This window comes from Plectrocnemia conspersa, unplaced genomic scaffold (assembly GCF_051122295.1).
Source record: "Plectrocnemia conspersa isolate PC_06_02 unplaced genomic scaffold, ASM5112229v1 ptg000014l, whole genome shotgun sequence".
In the NCBI taxonomy this organism is placed as follows: Eukaryota; Metazoa; Arthropoda; class Insecta; order Trichoptera; family Polycentropodidae; genus Plectrocnemia; species Plectrocnemia conspersa.
Genome location: NW_028277178.1, coordinates 1,276,098 through 1,297,152, shown reverse-complemented (window position 1 = coordinate 1,297,152; position 21,055 = coordinate 1,276,098). Strand labels below are relative to the sequence as shown.

Sequence of the window (21,055 nt, the reverse complement as noted above, 5' to 3'; positions counted from 1 at the left end):
TTTAAACACCTTTAATCTAAATTATTACCTAGTAAAATCAATTTTTTTCGTCATCGGCGTTCTCGGAGGCGCCGCAAAGTTGAACCACACTGATTTCAACTCGATGACGCACGTAGACGCCTTCTCGATGTTCTTGTTCGACTGGCTGACGTTTATGTCGTGCATTATCTCCGCCTCCTGATGGTGAGTCTCAGTATTAGCGCATCCCAAATTCGGAGTGCTCGGCTTCGACGACGTCGAATCCTTCTTTTTGAAGATTTCGTCGATGACCGAAGTCTTTGGCATTTTGAACGACTTGTCGTTCTTGTATTCGTCATATGATCTGAGCGAGTCGGCGTAGCAGGTGTCGCTGTCGGTCTTGTTCGTCATCTTATCGTCGTTGTTATTGTCGGCTTTGTCGATGTGGGAGTGTTTGGTGACTTTCAGGGAAGTGCCTTCGAAGCCGCACTCGAACATTATGTAACCGGTGTCGGATTGGTTCGACTCGTTGCTATCGCATTTTGAACGATCCTGAATATATAAAAAATATTTAAATAAATCTAGTAATGTATGCACATGTACATATGACATGATAATTACATTAGTTTTTTCATTGGTGTTTAGATCAGAGAGCTTAGCGAATTTAAACAAGACTTTCGACTGATGAGCTGGAACGCTTGTGATTACAGCGTCTTTCATCGGCAAACCCTCATTATGTAGCCGTCTGAGTTGAGTGTGAACTTTACCTGGAAAAATGCAGTCAAATTAATATAAAAAATCACAATAACGCAAAAATCATTTTTTTATGTATAGATGATGATTTAACATTATATTATTATAATGGGCACAGCAGCCTTTGAGATATCTCAAGAACTGTTAATGTTAAAATATAATAAGACTATAAATAACTATAAATATTCCCAACGTGTTTTAAATGAATATTAACACATGTTCGAGCAAGGACGGGGCAAATTCACAACTTTTTGAAAAATATATTCCAAATCTATTTTCACCAGTAGATATATATTTCTACAATCAAAAATATAATTTAACTGATAGTAAAATTAAATGCTGCTTTAAAATATCTATGAAACTCAATTTGACAGTTGTGAAACGTCCATTTGCTGTTCAAACCCAAATCTAGTTAATGAAAGTTCTAAAATAAATTATAGTTTTAGAACTTTCACTAGGTCAAGTCCAAAATACAAACTAAGCCAAATTATCTCTCAGAGGAAAATAAGCGGAAGAAGTACAGACAGAAGTCGCATCTCACATATTGCTCCATGGTTCGTATGCACTTGGATAATACACTGTTTTGAAAATATGATGAAAATATGAATACACAATTAAAGATGTAAAACTAATCATAGACTTGGAACTTTTATTAGTTCAAGTCCGAAATATAAGCTAACCCAACCCAACTCAACTCTCAGGAGAAAATAAGCGGAAGAAGTACAGATAGATGTTACGTCTCGCATATGTCACTTTGATATTACACTATGTTTTAAAAATATGATAACTATCCTTACCGATATTACTACGGACTTCTGATATGAGAGTATTGGTTAAAGTATATTCAAACCGAATTTTGGTCAATCGGAGGGCGCAAAAACAATTATCATATCTCAGAAGTCAAAAATTCACGTCAAAAGCAATAAAATCAAAATAAGTGGGAACGCTCAGTAACGAGTGTCACGACACCTTTAGGTGCCCAGCGCATACTAGCGATTTTCTTGATGACTTCTATAGGTGTCATCGGCGGTTAATGTTAAAATTACAAATGACATGTATGTGCGTCAGCGGCCTTTAACGCCTTATTTAAAAAATATTTGTATTAAAACCATACAAAATATGTTAAGATCAAAACGAGTAAAAATAAATATGCAAGCAAAATCATACCTATATCAAGAGTGATATGTACGTCTTCGCAGTTCTTCTGTGAAGTCTCAATATAGACCGGTTCTTTCTTGTCTTGATAGCTCGAATTGTCGCTGTGCGCCGATATGAAAGCCTTCGGACCTTTCATTATGCCGAATGTTTTTTTGTGACTCAGCACTCGGATCGAAGGCCTGTAATACATCTGGATGACTTCCAAAGTCTGTTTATTGCTAGTGTATTTGAAGCTAATGTTTTCGAAGCACACTGCGAAGACAGACGCGCATGTCAAATCTTGTACGTTATCGATCGTGGACACGTCAAATCCATCTTCGATCAGCGAAGATTGAATCAAAATCACGTTAACCTTCGGCAGCGATAAATTAAAGTTTACTTGATTATTGATGTTCTCTTCATATATATTATTAGTCTGACAGATGCTCGAGATCTTTTGTTTATCTCTGGTGTTCTCGATCGGTGCTTTTACGTCGTACATATGATGAGCCCAATTGGCTAAATTGCGTTCGTGCTTTAAGATATTAGCCGATTCCACCGATTGGACGCAAGAGAAGTGTATATGATTCAAGATGGATATGGGATGAATGTTTGATACGATGGGCGTTAGAGTTTCAATAAAGTGTTGCAAGCTTTCCAGTAATAGCGGAGTGATGGTAACATCTACCGATCCTCTGAATTTGACCATCAAAGTAGTGTGATTGAAGTTAATGTCTTTGTTGAAGTCGTTACAAACGATGAAATCTGCGTTATTTTCTTGATCGTCCGGTACTTCACGTGCAGTCTCCCACCATGTCTGCGTGTAAGGGTGTATTCTGCCTTGAACGTTAAAATTAACAGAGTTGTCAGACGATTGAGAGTGATTGTTCGATTGTGCTTCACTTCGTTGCGTCAATTTCAGGCGTCGGTTTTCAGACATCTTAGGCTCGAACGTCGGTGTGTATTTACTTCCGCAGTAAACCAATTTACCGTCGCCTATGTTTTTAAAGAGCGATACTGAGAAGACGTCTGTTCCGTTCGGAAGAGAGCACTGCGACCAGTTCGAGCATTTGTAATGAGGTAGATTGTTGGTATACGAACCCATAAGCAGAGAAGATTCGGCTATTGTTCTATTGACTTGCGAATGCAGATTGAATAAAGTTATATCGTCTTGAGATGACATCGCAGATATGAACGACGTGGAAGAGAACGAGTGACTGTCTTCTGAGTCGATATGCAGATTCTTTTCTAAAAGAACTGAATTTTTATTCTGAAGTATGTTAGACGGATCGACTAAAGAGGAATTTGAATATTTTTTAGATGGTATATAATCATGTCCCGGGATCGTCCTGTGCGTGTATGCGTAATCGTTGTGCGAATTTTTTAAACTCGACGATCTACTCGTCGATATTTCTTCTTCGGCCGAGAAGAACAATTCAGATTGATTTCCACTATTCATCGAAACCGTTCGTTGCACCTCTTTTTGATGATGATCGTCGGTGATGTTACAATTTAGAGAATAATGCGACTCAGATACGTTAACCGTCTTTCTCTGATCCGAGCTCTTATTCTTGTTCGATTGAGATGAATTAATCTCGTGCTTATTGAACGCGTTCAATGCTAGTTTAGAATCCGACATGCTACTCTCTAATTGAGGAATGGATAAGATCGTCTTGTTCAATTTAGAATCGCTTTCGATTTTTGGATTTCCGATAGCATCCGAGTCGACTAAACGAGCGTACGGTACTTCAGCTCTATGATTGAATGGCACATTTCCGCCTTTATACACAGATGTGTAAGAGAATCTCCTAGTCAAATTATTATTGGTCAGATGGACTTGATGCGGCGAAATATTAGCAATTAAATGCGGTGAGTCTTGTAGATGTATTTCGAAGACGTTATAAGGAGGCGTATGAAATACGAGCTGACCCTCGTGCAATAAACTCTGTCCGTATCCGTACTCTCCACTTTTAACATCCAATATGTTAAAGATAGCCACATTAACACCGTCTGTAACATCGCCTCTATTCGGCTTCAGAAAATTTGGTCCGTTTCTGTTCGATCCAAAGAATGAGCATCCGCCTAAGCATCCGCATTGAACGTTCTTATTAGACGCATCTTCAGCCGGCCATAAAAACCACAACCTCTTAGTTTTCTCGTCGTGTATTTTCAAGAACTTTTGCTGCACTTGTTGCGCTCCAACTTCTTTCGAATGAATAGATGTGGCCGCTTCCAGCATTATCGGACCTAGATTGATACTACCGACTTCGATCCAGTGATCCATCTCAGGATGCTTCGACTTATTTAAAGTGTTTTTATAATGCGGCACGTGCATCTGAGTGTTTGTGTGAGTGAATTGAGTCAATTTCACGTGAGGCAGTATTCCGGTGATTGCGGAACTGAACAACTCGCTATGAAGATTGCATATGCACAGCCGCAATGGAGATAACCATGCGTTTAAAGCGGTACCGCTATCTACGATATGTACATCGACAACGTCGATGCAAATCCTCGTCATTCTATACTTAATCTCTTCGCAAGTAGGACAGTAATATTTACTATGAAGGTTCGTTTGATTGCATTGCATTACTTCCGAACCGTGATGACACGTTTTTATACTCTTTGGCGATTCCAATCGATTCTCCGTATCACCGGCTAATAATAAAAACGTCTCTAATGAATTAAATAATATAAAGAATTGAGGAATCGTCATCTTTCCGGTGAACTGTCCTAATTGTAGCTCCAATAACCATGCGTATTCGACTGTATCTTCGTCTAACGACGTATTTTCATCGCTGAACATAGCATGACCTCTGATTTGAAGCGACGATAGCATCAAATGCCCTTGAGTGGTCTGACTGTCCGTTATGACAAGCATAGCCGGACTTATCAACAACTGCAGCTTAGTTTCTTTATAGCCTTTCTTCATCTCGAATCCGAATCTTTCGATCAATATCACTGGACACACTTCGTTGTCTTCACCGCAGTTCTTAACCAAATATCCTTGAATATCATGTAAAATAACCGATACTGTGACTTCTAACGGCCGGTATAATCTTGGATCGAACCTCGGTTTGATATTCTCCGAAGAATCTTCACCGCTCATCGTCGCTAGTGGACCAAATTGCTTCTCGTTCAATTTAGTATTCAACTCGCCGAAATGCGTCGAGTCGGATTTCTGCATATCTGTAAAGACCTGATCTTCACCGAATATATTCTCTTTTAAATTAATGAAATTCCAGATTATCGATCCGTATAATAGTAGGACAGAAGGACCGATTTCGAGCTCTACGTTGACTTTATCGGACGACATCGAACTTGGATCGAATTTTTTCGTTCCGTTATTCGTCCATTGGACTTGCGGCTGTTTCCTAGATCTAGCGATCCTCATCGGAGATAATAAGATTTCTTCTTTTTCGGGCGTTGTGATATCGGCTTGAGGATCTGGACCTAGCGGAGCTATCGGATGATACGTATATGTGATGCTCAATGCTACTATAGGAACGCTCCAGCAGTTTATCCACCCTAGATTCGATAAACATTTCTTCCTCCATCTACTGTTCGATAGCGGTTTAGCCGAAGGCAGTTTTAAATTTTTCTCCAACGCTAACAGAATAATCCTGCTGGTGTGGACTTCCGGTAGATATAAGCACATGTCTACGCCTTCGCCTTGAATCCATATTTTAATCGGCACCGTGATCGGTAAAAAGTCTTCGAACGGCAAATCGAAAGATAGATCGAAGAGATCGCCACAGAAGGACACATGACTATTTTCTTGATGCGTCGAACTGCAATCGATCCAATTATATTGATTCGATAAAGTGATCAATTCAAAGTCTTTCAAGATCAACGAAATCTTCCACGTATAAGGCACGAAATGAAGGATATCGGGTCGAGTTTTAGAAGACCAATCGACGAGCAAATCTTGGAAGAATCCTTTATGAGCGTATACTAAATTAGCGGTTGCTTTGCATCCTGTAAATCCGATGCTCCAATCTTGATGTTGATTCCAGATCAACGGATAATGACATTTGACGGAAAATTGTAATGTTTCACTCTCAGCTAAGCTTCTATACTGCAAGCTAGTAGTCGCTTCTAGATGAAGCAACTGACCGGTGACTTTTGTAGTGAATCCGTCTTGAAGTACGATCCAAGGTAAGCTCACTTCTAAATAAGATCCGGCGCCGACGTTAACGTGCACCGCATTAGTCTCCTTGTTCTTTGAAAATAATATATCTATGGTCGCTTCGTTGAGGGTCGAAAGCTTGATATCGAACGCCTGCATTTGTCGCTTATCTCCCGGTTTCGGTTGAGGAGTAACAACCAGATTTTGATAGTCAGCCGGAAAAAAGAATCTATATAGATGATCTCTCTGCCTATCTGCCCAAGGACCGTAGCTAAAATCAGTGCCTTTTCCGCATTTAATATCCACGCCCCAAATCGGCGGGGCAGACTCCACAATATCCCCATTGGCCAACTGCAATAAAACAGGCTCATCCGGTACCGTTCCCGGCTCGTCCATATAAAAATACAACTCGATATAATTAGAACTCATGACCACGAATCCTTCGCCCATGTACCGAGGTGGATCGTCCACCATTCCGATGTAATTCGGACTCGGAACCAACATTACCCTACAATTATCCACTTTAGCCTTAACGAAGTGCATCAAATAATCCAGTTTGGAAGCCGGCGGTTTGGTGCTGTATACCAAATGAGCTTCTTCGACACTAATCGAGAGACTCGTTGGAACCAATCGATTGCCAAAGACGACTCGACCAGAGCAGACGTCCACCTTGATGACGGGTATCAGGTCTCTCCACGTCCGAGCCATAACGGCTTCGGCTCTGACTTTACGCTCGGGCGCACTCACTCTCTCGTTCTCCAAATTCATAGCGTGTTCTTTGGCAGATGCTGAATTTTCGCTTTTTCTGTCCATGAATATAGCCGCATCTAGACCAAATATCTTTTCGAGCTCCCCGTATAGACGACATCTGTTGTAAACGTGAAGCTCGAAGCCGTTGAGCATCACCGAGAGTCTGGTGTCCGAATGAGACAAATCTGTAAGTTAAATAGAAAAATACATTTATTTATTGAACAGTACTTAGAAACAATGTGTGGCACCCAAAAATAAAGCTCTTTTAAAATCACTGGGTTGTGTAAAATTGTCTTGACAACTATTTCATAAATAAATCACATGATTTAAAATTTTATCTTACTTATGAGATATGAGAAAGGTATAGGATTTGTGGTGTTTTTAGTATATCAAATTCGGGTACATAATATGCACATGGTGAACGGACTATTGGTCACAAGACAACTTGCTCACATGAAAATTGGTTACAAATCGGTCGCTCATAAGGTCACTCACTTGGAACATCACTCACACGGTTTAAGGAAAAGTAAGTTTTTTAAGGAAAGATATTTAATTTCAATATTGTGACATAAAGTAAAAATATAAATTTATAAATATTCATACACTAATTTTTGAATAATTTTATCCAGTTTGACAAGAAATAAATCTGTGCAATAAATAATAATGTGGCAATTAGGTATTTTTGATTTAAAAATCTAAAGCATATTGATAATTTTAATTATGAACACGTTATGAAAGCTGCTGATTTGTTAAACATAATATATCAATGAAAGGTGATATAAACATATAATGAATGTATGACGGTCGATCTTTCCCTGTTTTGAGGTACCCTAGATAGTTATATATTTACAATACAACAAATTTATAATTTACAACAAATAATAAATAAAAAACATATGAATGTAAATAATTTTATAGAAAAGTTTAATTTATTTAATGCAAATTATTAAAACATACTTACTAGAGTAAAAAAGTAGTAAAATAAATCAAAACAGTAAAACGTTGAGAATCACTGATTTTTTTTATATTTAAGAAGAGGTACAATATAAAATAATAATAAATAAATGACAGAAATAATTATGGAAAATATGTAAAATACTCGCTACAAATTAACAAATGGTAAAAATTAACTCACTAATCAAAGGGTTAATAACAGTCTAGCATTGACTATTAAATGCTGACATTTAGCTGCCGGAATCAACTCCCACTCATTTTTTACAAGTTTGAGAAGTTATTCTAAATTTAACATTTTTTTCAGGGCTTCGAACCAAAATTGAACCGAAAACAGGAAAAACTATTATTTTTGTTGGAACGAAAACCAGAGCTGAACCGAAAAATAATATCGGTTTATTTCGGTTCGGTACATGCTCAAACACGCAGTCAAAAAAGTTCAAGCTGTGCAACATTTGAGAAATATTTAGAACAAATTACAATTTTTAGGGAAATCAATTTCAATCAAAAATGAACAAGCACAATCGTCTAGTAAAACGTCCGATTAAAAGGTAAACGATTAAGATGATTTTTTAAGAAGTATAGAATAGGTAATAGACACATAGATTCCCTATTTATACAGATGTGGAAATTTAATTCATAGTGAATAATTTTAGCAATGTACAAAGATTGGAGAGAAAAAAACATATTTTAGAATTTTATCAGCTAGTGTATAATTATGTTTATATCTATCACCGTTCATTGATATATTATGTTTAACAAATCAGCAGCTTTCATAATTAAAATTATTCAAATGCTTTTGATTTTTCAGTCAAAAATAGCTATTTACTGCATTTAACCTGGAGATTTTTCTTGTAAAATGGGATAAATTATTTCAAAAATAGTATATGAATATTTTTTATTATCTTATTTGAATCAAATGAATTTTTGTTCACTTTGTGTCCTGTTAATATTGAAATTAAATAAGTTGACTTAAACATACGAGCAATCGCCTTGTGATCAATGACCACCGAACCGATACACAGACATATAATACGTGAATATATTGATATACGTCGATACAAGTTTTTTAGCAGCAGCTCTTAACTTTTTTAGATTTAATAATCCTAATATTATTAATTCATAAATATGAATTTCTGTAAAAAGTAAAAATTCAGTAACTTTTTAAATAGGAAAAAATTGTGTTAAATAAATGTCAAATTAAAAAAAATAATAAAATTAGATATCCATACTTGTAGTAAACTAATCGTAGTGTTATCACTTGTAATATTGACACTATCTACTTGTTATCAGATAGCAATATATCATACCTTCCGAAACGTCTTTGGGAACATAAGCCCTCCACCACCTGAATATCAAATATCCGTCTTGAATCCTCACGGTGAAGTCGTAGTCGATGTAGACAAAGTCGCGGAACATGACTTTCCCGGACAGGGCGTTGATGGTCAACGATCCTGTTAAAATCATCCTAGTTATAAAAGGATAGAATGCGCAATATTAGATACACATATGGGGCAAAGTTAGACCTATTTTGAAATTCTCGTCCTGGAAATAGAACTTGTTGACGAGCTTGGTGACGATGCAGCCGAGCAGACGGCTGTTGTAATACGTGCCGTAGACGACCCAGCACACGCAGCACACGAGCGAGACGAGCAGCCACATGAAATTGCTGTCCATCTTGAGGTCCTCGAGGTTGACGTGCTGCGTGTAGTTCCATCGGGCCGCCATCGGGGCCGGCGGCCCCGGATACTCTTCCATGTCCCTGATGGGCGAATTCACGATTAAAAAGGTGACGAGAGAAGTACAAATATGTTTGGAAGACGAAGGAGCTCACATTTTGTTGCGGTCCTAGCCCATGTCTGAGTCGATAGAGAAACGTCAACGACGAGCGGCTGTCACAATATCTCAATGTTACCAGTCGATAATACCTATAATAAAATTGCACACTATTTAATAATTATTTTCAATTTTTAATTATCGGCTGATATTTTTGCGCGCCGTTTACAAATTTGCTAATTTGTTGAAGAGTACCTATTTATATAAGTTATTCAAATATCACTTCAAAAAACATATTACAAGGTTCAAAGGTTCATAACACCTTTAGGTGCCCAATGCATACCGGCGATCAAAGGGCTAATGATTGTCATACTAATATTATTATTTCCATTCTAATTTCCTATTCAAATCCTATTCAGGGTTCTACCTTTTCGTGATAATATATTAAATTTTATTACAACTGAATGTTACAGTTATTTAGCACTCCTAACAAAGAAAAGCTGATATTTATTTTTATTTGAGTGCACATTAGACGTATGTATGTAGACTATAGATATTATTTGCATGTTTGAGAGTAATGATTGCGTGTACAATTTGTATTAGATTCTTTTATTGAAAACCTTTTTTTTCAATCTATACATATATTACTCGATTGTCACTGTTGAGCAGAATATAAAACAGGATAGGGTCAAAATCAAATTGCGCTTAGCCAATCAATAAGTGTTTTATGTATGTACATCATAATGGAAGATGGCCCTGAGAACGCAGCCTTATTGCGTAATGCCATTTAAATATAATTTTATTAAACTTATTTTTTTCCACAACTCTTTCTTGGTTGAATTATACGTTTAAAAATGCACATGATGCTTTTGAATTCAATATAGTTAAATATTCTGATGACTCACATTTTATAAAAAATATATGTTAATTAGTATTAAAACAATATTGTAAATATAAAAAATTAAAGTTGAAAATTAAGTTCGCGGAAAATAACGGATTTTGAACCAAACTGTGTACACATATGGCTTACTAACTGGAAAAAATACGGTGGGGGTTAAACATCCCTAGACCCTTAGGGTGTGGGTATATATGTAAAAACCGTGATGGTATCGAATCCATAGTTTTAGGGGTCGCTTATATTTCTCCCCTATATTAAAAATGGGAGAAATATAAACTGGCAAAAATTACCAAAATTAATTTAAAATTAATAGCTTACAATCCAGATGACATTTAATCCCAACTTATTTTGCGTTTAAGTTGGCTTGGTATCTCTGGAAAGCGATGTGTGAGTTAGAAGTCCAGGTCTTGATTTTTATATAGTGGTCTTGGCGAATCTTGATTTTGGTCCGTGTGGGGAAGTAGCGTGGTCGAGACGTCAGCGGCGTTCGAGTCGATCCGGCGAAGTGCCTTCTGGGGGTTTTGCTCCCGTATTTATATAATTCGGCCGGCTTTTGTTATTGGTCGATTGATCCGCGTAAGGGTTGGTCAAGGGTGAGTTTTCGAGCGATAGAACGTTATAGATCGCTACAATTCCTTTTCCTGTCTAATAAAAGAATAAGATAAATAAAATCTGAGACTTCATTTCAGTTTTTATCAGAAGGGGGCAAAAGTTGGCTAACCAGTAATCGTGTTTTTATTTTTTTGCTTTCATTAAGATACATAATATTTCATTATATGACATGCATTTTTCAGGTCAAATTCAAGAAGTTTCTGTTTATAATCCACATCAAAAGCAATAAAATTGTACCGTCGCAGTGGAAACGCTTGGTTATAGCTATATAAAAGTCTCAATATGAACGCTAGTTTTAATAACAATATTACGACTTACAATAAGTGACAATCGAATGAATCATATCTAAACCAATTTTATTGCTTTTGACGTGGATTCTAAGCCCCCTTAGCAATAATATTGTGCCGATATTTGGACTTCACTAGTGAAAATATAACTTCACTAAAAAAAATACACATTTACTGTAACATTTAAATAAATAATGATGAGTATTAAATGTACATATTACTACATATGGAAAAGTTGAAATCATATAATTTTTCTAGCATCTGCGATATAAATTATATTTTCACTAGTAAAAATATATATCTACCGGTAAAAATATATTCCAATATGATTTCACTGAAATAACATGTTTTAAAAAATATTTGCGGGATAGATTCGAAACTGATTTTTAGATTTTATTTGAGTGATAACTCAAAAATTTCTGGTTTAAAATCAGAGAAGTCATTTTAGCTTTTTATAGGGGGAGGGTCAAAAATTGGCCAGTCAATATTTTGATTTCATTAAGATTCATAGTATTTCATGCCATGCCTTTTTCTAGCCAAATTCTAGTGGGGCAAAGGCCCCCACCTACCCCTTTCCCCTAAATAAAACCCAGGCAACGCCGGGGTAATCAGTTAGTTAAAAATAAATGTGTGTGTCGAGCATAGGTACGTTTTAAATTCATCACTGTTAACTGATTATTTGTCAATATAAGTTGCGATATCCACTAGAATTGCTAGAAAACGACTAGAATATGTTGCACCAGTAGTTAAAAAACATATCAATTTAACTTTTCTATGTGAGTCATGTATATAATATATCATATAAACATGTTATTGCCATGAATATATTTTGACAATTTGCTCTGTAAGTTCACGAAAATAAAACTAATTTATTTACATTAAATTTTATTTACTGGAAAAATGTAAATAATATTTTAGGTTAGGTCATGAATGTCTCTTTAATTTATTTTCTAATGCTATCATATATAAGGTGACTGACGTCCTCCTCAAAAAGTTTGCCCTTATCGAGCAAAAAGTACCGAGAGGATTTTTTAGCATCGCTAAAACGAACTATATTTCCGAGATGACTATTTTCAGTGTCCTTTGATAATTTCAAAATCCGTTCACCTTATCAAATACCGTTGAAGAGAAAACTCAACAAAAATATTTAATTTAAAGCAAACCAATTCTGTATTTTATGTTTCTATTTTTGTCGGTTTTTATATAAATGTTATTTAAGGTAGAAAGTATTTTAAAAATACATTTTAATTAAAGAAAACATAAAAATGGAAAAAAACATAATACTTTCATCATTGTTATATTTTTAATGTGGTATTAATAATATATTTACAATACACGACTTTTATATAACAATAAATGACAAAGCACCATAAAAATAATATCACCAACGTATTTGCTTTTCATAATTTTTACAGGATTATTTTTAGCTCTTTCATGCTGCCTCCAAATATAAATTCTTTTATTAAAAAAATTCAATTTATTTTCCGAAGCCAATCAAAAGCTGATACTTTTTAAATCATAAATATCAATTAAATTTAGAACAAGGTCAAAATCTTTGAAGAACAGACGTCACTAAATAAATTTGGGAATATACATAATTGAGAATGTTATTTACATGCTGAATATACATGAGGTTTTGTTTTTATTTAATGAGTCAAATACAGTAAAACCTGTATTTTAATAAATATAAATCAAGATGGAATGTTATAACATAACAATTTTCAATGCGAAATATGCGAGCCGAAGGAATGCAATTGACGAAATAAATTATTTTTAATTTTGATATATAATATAATATTAATTTCAAAGAGAATAAGATTACGTATGTCTGTTAATCTCGACAATATTGAACATTGGGAAGATTTAAAGATTCAAAAGAAGTAGCTCTTCCATTATAATATACATATTTTAAGTGCACAGGATCATCGATTATATCTTAGAAACATTATCTGCTTTTGTCTTTCGAATAGGATGTGTACATTCTCCGCGCATGGTTCAAGACTCTATGAACGTTGTGTTTCCTCACCATCTTGTCAAAGTACATGGCGAGCTCGTTATAGTCCATCTGGTTGCGCATAATGTAATCTCGGTGCTGCATCAGCAGCGTGAGACACAAGAATATCAAAAACGGATTTCCACCGCCGAATTCGGCGTTTGACGGAAGCAGCAAAGTTAAGGGTTTCGAGCAGTTGGATTCGTTGACTTCTTCGCACGGATGCGTGGTGTTTGAGTCGCTTTGACTCGATTGGCTGTGGAGCTCATATTTCTTTTGAAAGCTGGATATTGTAGAAGCTATTGTATGCAAATTCGGACTTCGTTTCTGCGACAGAATCATCTCGCAATTCTTCCGCGCGTTTTCTAGCTCTTGAGACATATTCGAAAAGAACTTAGAGTTTGATTTAGAACCATCTGGAGAGAACTTTGTCTTCTGTCCGTTGTGCGACGCGAACGTTTTATTCGACGACTCTAATTCTTGGAACGGGTTTTTTACATCTAAGTTATTGTGCAGTGGATTCTCCCAGACGAACACTTCATCGGTTCTCTCTGGCTTTGATTCTCGGTTATCTAACACACTATTTGTAGAATTCGGCGGTTTGCTCTCCAAGCCGTTTTTATTGCCTTCTTCGTGCAAATCAGCAGATTCACTTTCTTCTTCAATATCATCGTTAGGTTCGCAGTTTTCTTTGTTCATTACCTTCTGATTAGCGTCGACGTTATTCCCCTTTTTAATTGCCGAAATATTTTTAAACTCTGACAAGTTTTTAATGAGTTTTTTAGACACCTCGCTCTCATCTTCTTCGCTGTAACTCTGATAGTTATTGTGTAGTGATGGAAAGTATTTATTTTTAACGTTACTCCTACTATTGCCATCTTGAACGAAACTCTCGCTTGGAGATACATCTTGGTTTTGGTTGCTGAATTCCGCATTAATAAAATTCTCGTCTAAACTTTGATACTCTTTAGATATTTGATATGACGAAACGTAATTCCTTTTACCGATGTTTTCATCCAAGCTATGATTCATTCTTTTATACCCAAACTTTCCTTTAGAATTCGACGTCAAACAATAGGACGAACTTTGCCGTCTAATTGCGCACAATTTAGTATACGCATTCTCTCTAGGCGTTTTCAACGATAAACTAACAGATGATTCTTCCGCGTTCTCGGATATTGAATTAGGAACGTATTCCTTTTCTTTGAGCGAAAGTTCTCCTTCGGGCGGATTCGAAGGCAGCGAAGACCACAACACTTCGAGCATGTGTAGTGCGTCTTCAAAGGCAAACTCTCGCTTCATCTCCAGCAAAAGCCAACGGTAGCAAAAGAGTAAATCATCAGCCTGAAATAAGAAAATAAATGTAATACAAAAATTAATAATTAAACCAAAACCTGAATTACCTGTTGATTTTGCAAGTACGTATAAAATATCGGATCATAAATCTGCAATGACTCTGACAGATGAGTAAATTTTAAAGTCATGGCTTCTCCGTCCAAGAGAAAATTGGGATACAATCTATTCATCAAAGCGCATAAGCAAATGTAAGCGTGGGCTTCATCAGACATTACCACTAGGAGCGGAGACGCTAAATCTGACATGCCTTGACAGTAACTCACGACTGGATGATTGAGAGCATAGCTAAAAATATTTTAAAACATATTAAAAAACATCTATATTATAGTTCTACTAGTTAAATACAAATGCATACGTTGTTAGAATATTAAACAATGAAGTTATGTTTTGGTTATCGTCGCTTCCTGAATAAAATTTATGATGTCGATCCGTTCGCAAGACGTCTTTCTTTACCATGTTCGTAACGTACGATAAATTTGATGAGATCTAAAAATATATTTAATGGAAATAAATTCAACGAAGCAATTTACAATTCTAAAAATATTTTAAATAATATAAATATGATCATTAATACTATGCGATATTCACCATATAAAAAACTTTTACTAAGAAGTTGAGATAACCCTAAAAGGTTTCGTTTTAAAAATTAACGATTTTCTTAAAAAAAAAACATTTTAGGGAAAAAGTAATGGACATTTGTGACAAAATGTATCTACGATTAGTAAAAATAATATAAAACAAAACTTTTCTTCTGAAAATTTCATCATTCAAAATTTATGATTTTTCAGAATATTTTAAATGTGAAACTTTTTGTAGGAAAACTAATTTTACATCAGATTTGAATCAACTCGTCTTTGTGACTAAAACCATAACATTAGCTACTAGAATTTGAACGTGATATTCAAATGTCAGTACCATAAAAAACATTTTATTAAATGACTTACCTGTCCTTTTTGTAAGCATTCTTTCCACACATCTCGTAATGATATGTACTCGGCGGACTTTCTTTTCATGTAATCTAGTCTCTCTTTACCCGACATTCCGTCAGGATACACATTTAAAATATGCTTCCAAACGACTTTTCTACAAATTATTTAAACATTAGTAAATAAAATAAAATCATTCATATATACACAATAGATAATTACCTAAAACTAGGATCTACTCCGCCACTATAAATAACCTCTCTCAACTTGCCGCCTTGTACAACGTGACCCACAGGACTCAAAAAAGAGAGAAATTCCGTTTGATTCAAAGGCGGTCTAGGCGGAACGTCCGGATCTTCCGATAGGTTTAAAGCTCGGGAAACTAAATTAATAGTCTTTTCCATCTAAAAACATGTTTCAAATAAATTTATACGTTAAAAAGAAAGTTAAGTTTCTCACGCACATGATTCATTATCATTCCTTGGAATCCGATCTGCAGTTGCTTCAACTCGCTGTTCGGCGTCTGGTCGGCGCTCGAGTGACTCCGTTGAACCGGAAGCTTCACCTCGGTCCTTCTGATTTCGGAATTTTCAATTAAACTATCCGATTTGACGTCTATTCTCAGCTGTATGTACGGCTCGGATCCGGATAGGCAACTGGCATTCTGCGCTCTGAGGAAAGCTGCGTCCAAGTCCCAATCGGAGAACAGAGCCAGAAAATCGTCTTGACCTGCGTCATCTAACGATTTATAGGACAGTGTAAAATCTCCTTTGATGTCAAAAGCCGTCACCAAAATGCTACGTAGTTCTTCAAGCGAAGTTATTTGCGGATCGACAGAAAACTTCCGGGATTCAGTAGGAAGTTTACACTCATATTTCTGGAAAAATGTTCAGAATCACTAATTTTGAGTGCTATTTAACGAAATTGTTTTGAGAGATATCTGTATTTAAATAAATACATTGTGCATTAATGTGAGGTAAATTTTCGAGAGTTATTCATAAGGTGTTCACTGTTTTGACCAATGCTCAATTGTACCTAATCTGTCCAACAGTAATGCACAAAAACATAATTTTATGGAACAATTATTTTATATATTGCTCATTTAAATTGTACTCCTTTCTTTTCTTTTTAGATAGAGGTTGACCAAAATAATCTGAATATATGTAAAAGAATAATACTGGAAAGAAAAAAATCTAAAAGTCGTCAATTGCGATAGTTATTATAAGTTTTGCAGTGGTTTTTATAAGCAAAAGATTTTTTTATGTGAATACATAAAAATTAAATAATGGGAGTAATCATTCTATAAGTTAGTTGTTTTTTATATACAATACCTAAAGCATTTTAAAATTAAAATAATACTTCGGTAAGAGTTTGTAAAAAAAATTGTTCATTCAGTAAGAAGAAGAATTTCGCAATACTAAATTGTTAGGGATGATGTACTGTAGAGCATAGTTTCTTAACCGGTGGTCCGCGAAGATTTTAATGATCGAATTTTATGCTGTATTTTATGGATTTTAAAATTATATTTCTTGTTACTGACTGGTTTAATATACTTAAATATGGTTATATCAGCATACTGTGTTGCAAAATTAATTGTTTTGAATAAAAAAAATCAATTATATAAATATTTATTATTTTATTTTAATGTTGATGGTCCGTGGACGTAAAAAGGTTAAGAAACTATGCTGTAGAGGACCGATAAAAATTGGCAACTCTGGAGCTAAGCGGACAATACGGAGCGGATTTTTTTTATAAACGGATTTATTACAAATGTAGAAAAATACATACTTTAAAGTTGCTAATTTTTAACCATTTTCTAGTTTACAAAAAGTAATTTAAAAATAGTAATAGTAAGATAAGATTAATTGAGGAAAAATACAAAAACATATATTTTGGTTTAGTAATATTGTTTTTTTGTCCATAAGTAAATTATCGGTTCGTTTAAAATGCATAGTTTCCAAATCTTTCGTAAAAATATACTATAACTATTAAATTCATAATAGTTTTACGATATAAGCAAAACAAGTAAATTAATATGAATTTATATAAGATTAAATATGTATTTAAAATATATGAATTTGTTAATCATCAATATTATTTTTAGATTTTTACATTGATAGTTTTACTAATGAAACATAAAACTTCAAATTGGAATTATTCGTCGTACTTAACATTGCTTCATTAAAAATAATATTACATAATTATGTATTAATATTATTTTTTACAATCTATACACACTATATTATATTTCAGTTATCAACTTTCCTGATATTAAACGATGCTAGTTTGTTTTAAATTACCATTAATGTTCGAATTACAATTGACGCATTAGTGAGTCAATGGCCTGTAATGTATTGTTCATAATATTCTTAATCAATTAAAGAACTTAAAAGTTTATTAATTTAAAACGTGCTATAGTTGAGTTTCATAGGTTTGTAAATGTTTCTTTGATAGAATTATAAATGATGCATATGTGAGTCAGCAGCTTTTAACGATAGTATTACAAATGATGCTAGCAGCTATAATAAATGTCCCTGTTAAAATATTTTTATACAAAAACCGCATATAATTTTAAAAATAGTATTGAAAGCAATTTTGTTGGTTGGTCAGTGGTCGTTTTTTTAATATTTCGATTTTATTAAGATTCATAGTATTTCATTAAATGACATGCATTTTTTGGCCAGACTTGTGCCAAGATAATACGATTTAACACCGTTGGAGCACATAAAAACCAGCATCCGCCAAGTTGTGAAAATTGGAAAAATGGCCACTGCAAAAGGTTCAGAGGAGGCCCTGTTATTTGATATAATTTTTCATAATTAATGAAATACATCAAATGTTTAAAAGATAAAAAAAATCCGAAGATATCGTAGCGACCACAGCAATATGTTAAATATAAGTTATATATTATATGTATATATATATACATATAATATATAACTTAAGCAAAAAATAAAAATAAATAGAAAATATAAAAAAAAATACTTAATATTATAATAATTTATTTCTTAATGCACAATTAAGGAAACCCGTTATAGTTTTATTTTTGCGGATTGTCTTTGGAATATTATTATATAAATTATGTGTATAAAAATAAACTATTTTGTCACATCTTAGGTCATTGTATTTTTGATATATACCTAACAATATATATATATATAATAATAACCGTCTTCTATAAATATATTTTGTAAATAAATAATATTAGTAGCATTAAAAATATTTGATTTTATTAAAGATAATATATATTTAACAAAAATCATGTCACGCATTCTGTGGTTTGGCCTGCTCAGCCTTTTGATTTTCCGCGCAGAGATGCTCGTCTCTTAGATAGAGCATTGATTGCAAGTATAGTATAGTCGCTGTGACTTAATAGCGGCAGGTGTTTTTATTTACTTTCTGTACTATTTTAAATTTTTACCACCAACAATACATTATGAACTTTATCCAAAGATGTTATCAATGAAATCTGATTTGTGTCACAACATTGGCGAAATGTAAAATATAGTCATTATTTTAACTCAATTCAAAATGAATTTTTTTCCACATCGACATCCTATTGCCGAATTAAATCTCAAATTTACACGTGATTTTGGAATTAAATCTTTCAACATAAGGTATTTTTAATGAACATAGACCTTGTTCGTTATCGCGCCGACAATGTGAAACGATTACGCCTTGCGGTTTTTCAGCCGTTGCGCAATGTTTTTTATTGAAATTAATGGAAAGTCGTTTATGGAGCGCTGGTTCCGATGAATAATTGAGCGAGCCAAAAGGGTTGAATGAAAAGATGGACAGTCACATTTTAAATTGGATCTAAATTGTGAATCTCGATTGAAAAGACTGACCTGCACTTTGATTCTGATGGCTTCTTTACCGGGGGCGAGCATGACCCCGCTCGCCTTCGCCACTTTCGCGGACTGACACTTCGGTTCGGTGCTGCCATGCGGATAAATTCGATCCATATGTCAAAGGGTCCGTTGTCCATTGTTTGATTATACCTAATAGTTTTGTATTGTGCAGAGTATACAATTTTATTACATTTTGCGTTAGGATTTTATTTTTGTATGTATCAACAGGATGGGGCGAGATTCTACTAATATAATTTAAATTTCGAGGTCCATTTCATAGACGAATATATTTAATAATTTTATTACAAGATACCACAATCGGTTCGGATATCAACGGTTTCAGTATAATTCCATACACCACACTCAATCCGGTACCCGGCGCCGAACAGTTGTACCGGCGACAACCCGGCCGCCAGTGTCGATGGATTCATCCGGCACGTCTGAAATGGTAAGTACTAGCCCATAAAACAGCACCAACACAATATGTGTGAAGCTACACTCGTTATTTGTTTGCCTGTTGTCGAGAAATTTGCGTCGAAGCGCAGAATATTCCCGCGCTTCTCAATTATTTTTAGACTTAACAAGTATATTTAATATTTTTACTTCGTTAAATAATATTTATAGCGATGGCCGAAAGATAAAATGATTCCGATGAATCTGATCTCGAATTTGAAGGTGTAGAATTTCTCTCGGATAACGAAGACGTGATTGAAATGTTCGAATCGGAATCAGACCAAGATTATTGCAGTTACGAAGTAAGTACTTTTCAATTTATATTTGAAATTATTATTTATTATAAAAGCAGTAATAACAAATTTTTATTATTTATAGTTCATATCAACACGGAACGTCCGTATATTGTAAGTATGATATTAATTTTATAACATAACAAAATGTGATGTCGACGCCCGCTTTGCCTATTGTACACGGCGAGCTTAATAAAACTTTCATAAATGTACACGTGTTTTGGATTCAGGCCTAACCGGTCCACATATCCTGATACACAACAGGCGGAGTTGATCTAGGAGACGAAATGACTCGTGAATATTCTTGCGTACAGGCAACAAGGCGGTGGCCATTCAGAATATTTATGGAGCTCATTAATATTCTGGCTTTCAATGCCGACAAGTACTGTACAATAGTGTGTTTGGTTTTGATGATAACATGTGCACGGCGTCTTATGTTTTAAAAAATTCAAACAGTTCTGTTGCTCAGTATAAAAGTTTTTAAAGGTAGCAAAACCAAACGACCACCAGTAATTAATAACAGAACAAAAGGCGGAGTTGACCCATGAGAAAAAATGACTTGTGAATATTCTTACGTTAGGGCAACAAGGAAGCCATTCAGAATATTTATGGAGCTCATTGATATTATGGCTTTATATGCCTATAAGATATGGATCCATAAATATTCTGAGTGGCGAATCAACGATCGATGCCGTCGAAAGTATTTCATACGCCTCCTATCGGTAGATAGAAACGACAGGAGAACGTTTATTTTCATAAACCGCAAAAGTAAACGACAGAATTATTCGTGAAAACTTTTACCCCCGAAGATTATCCAACATCGTATTCACCTAGTAATACACATAATATTAGACGAAGATGTACGTGTAACTTTTGTTGCGTGTATCGTGTTTTATTTGTCACATAGCTGTGTGTGTCAAATGTATAAAGTAATA

General features: G+C 34.6%; 2 protein-coding genes across 6 annotated transcripts in view; both read right to left on the bottom strand.

The window, feature by feature from the left end:
- Positions 1–9,582, bottom strand: part of tweek (transmembrane protein KIAA1109 homolog tweek) — a 29,796-nt gene extending 20,214 nt beyond the window's left edge. For all 5 annotated transcript variants that reach the window (XM_088203343.1, XM_088203344.1, XM_088203345.1 and 2 more), the window contains exons 1-6: positions 9,510–9,582; positions 9,202–9,437; positions 8,986–9,129; positions 1,879–6,909; positions 580–725; positions 29–510 (exon numbers count right to left, since the gene is read on the bottom strand). In XM_088203343.1, coding sequence (XP_088059469.1) covers positions 29–510; positions 580–725; positions 1,879–6,909; positions 8,986–9,129; positions 9,202–9,437; positions 9,510–9,511 — 6,041 coding nt within the window. In that variant the 5' untranslated portion in view covers positions 9,512–9,582. The remainder of the gene's footprint in view (positions 1–28; positions 511–579; positions 726–1,878; positions 6,910–8,985; positions 9,130–9,201; positions 9,438–9,509) is intronic.
- A 2,950-nt stretch (positions 9,583–12,532) lies between these two features.
- LOC148225940 (uncharacterized) lies at positions 12,533–19,487 on the bottom strand. The gene is made up of 7 exons (XM_088204352.1): positions 19,372–19,487; positions 15,987–16,400; positions 15,746–15,927; positions 15,542–15,680; positions 14,953–15,083; positions 14,645–14,882; positions 12,533–14,585 (listed from the first exon to the last, which is right to left on the bottom strand). Exons 1-7 carry the CDS (start codon positions 19,411–19,413, stop codon positions 13,194–13,196), a joined length of 2,538 nt encoding a protein of 845 aa, XP_088060478.1. The 5' UTR covers positions 19,414–19,487; the 3' UTR covers positions 12,533–13,193.
- Positions 19,488–21,055: the final 1,568 nt, after the last annotated feature.

What these genes read in the sequence shown, in the direction of transcription:
- LOC148225940 (XM_088204352.1), bottom strand. Translation starts at nt 19,413, where the DNA reads ATGCTCGCCCCCGGTAAAGAAGCCATCAGAATCAAAGTGCAG. An exon ending in AAGGAATGATAATGAATCAT is followed by an intron (nt 15,928 to 15,986) that starts GTGCGTGAGAAA and finishes ACATGTTTTTAG; the next exon opens with ATGGAAAAGACTATTAATTT. An exon ending in CGTACTTGCAAAATCAACAG is followed by an intron (nt 14,586 to 14,644) that starts GTAATTCAGGTT and finishes TTCTTATTTCAG; the next exon opens with GCTGATGATTTACTCTTTTG.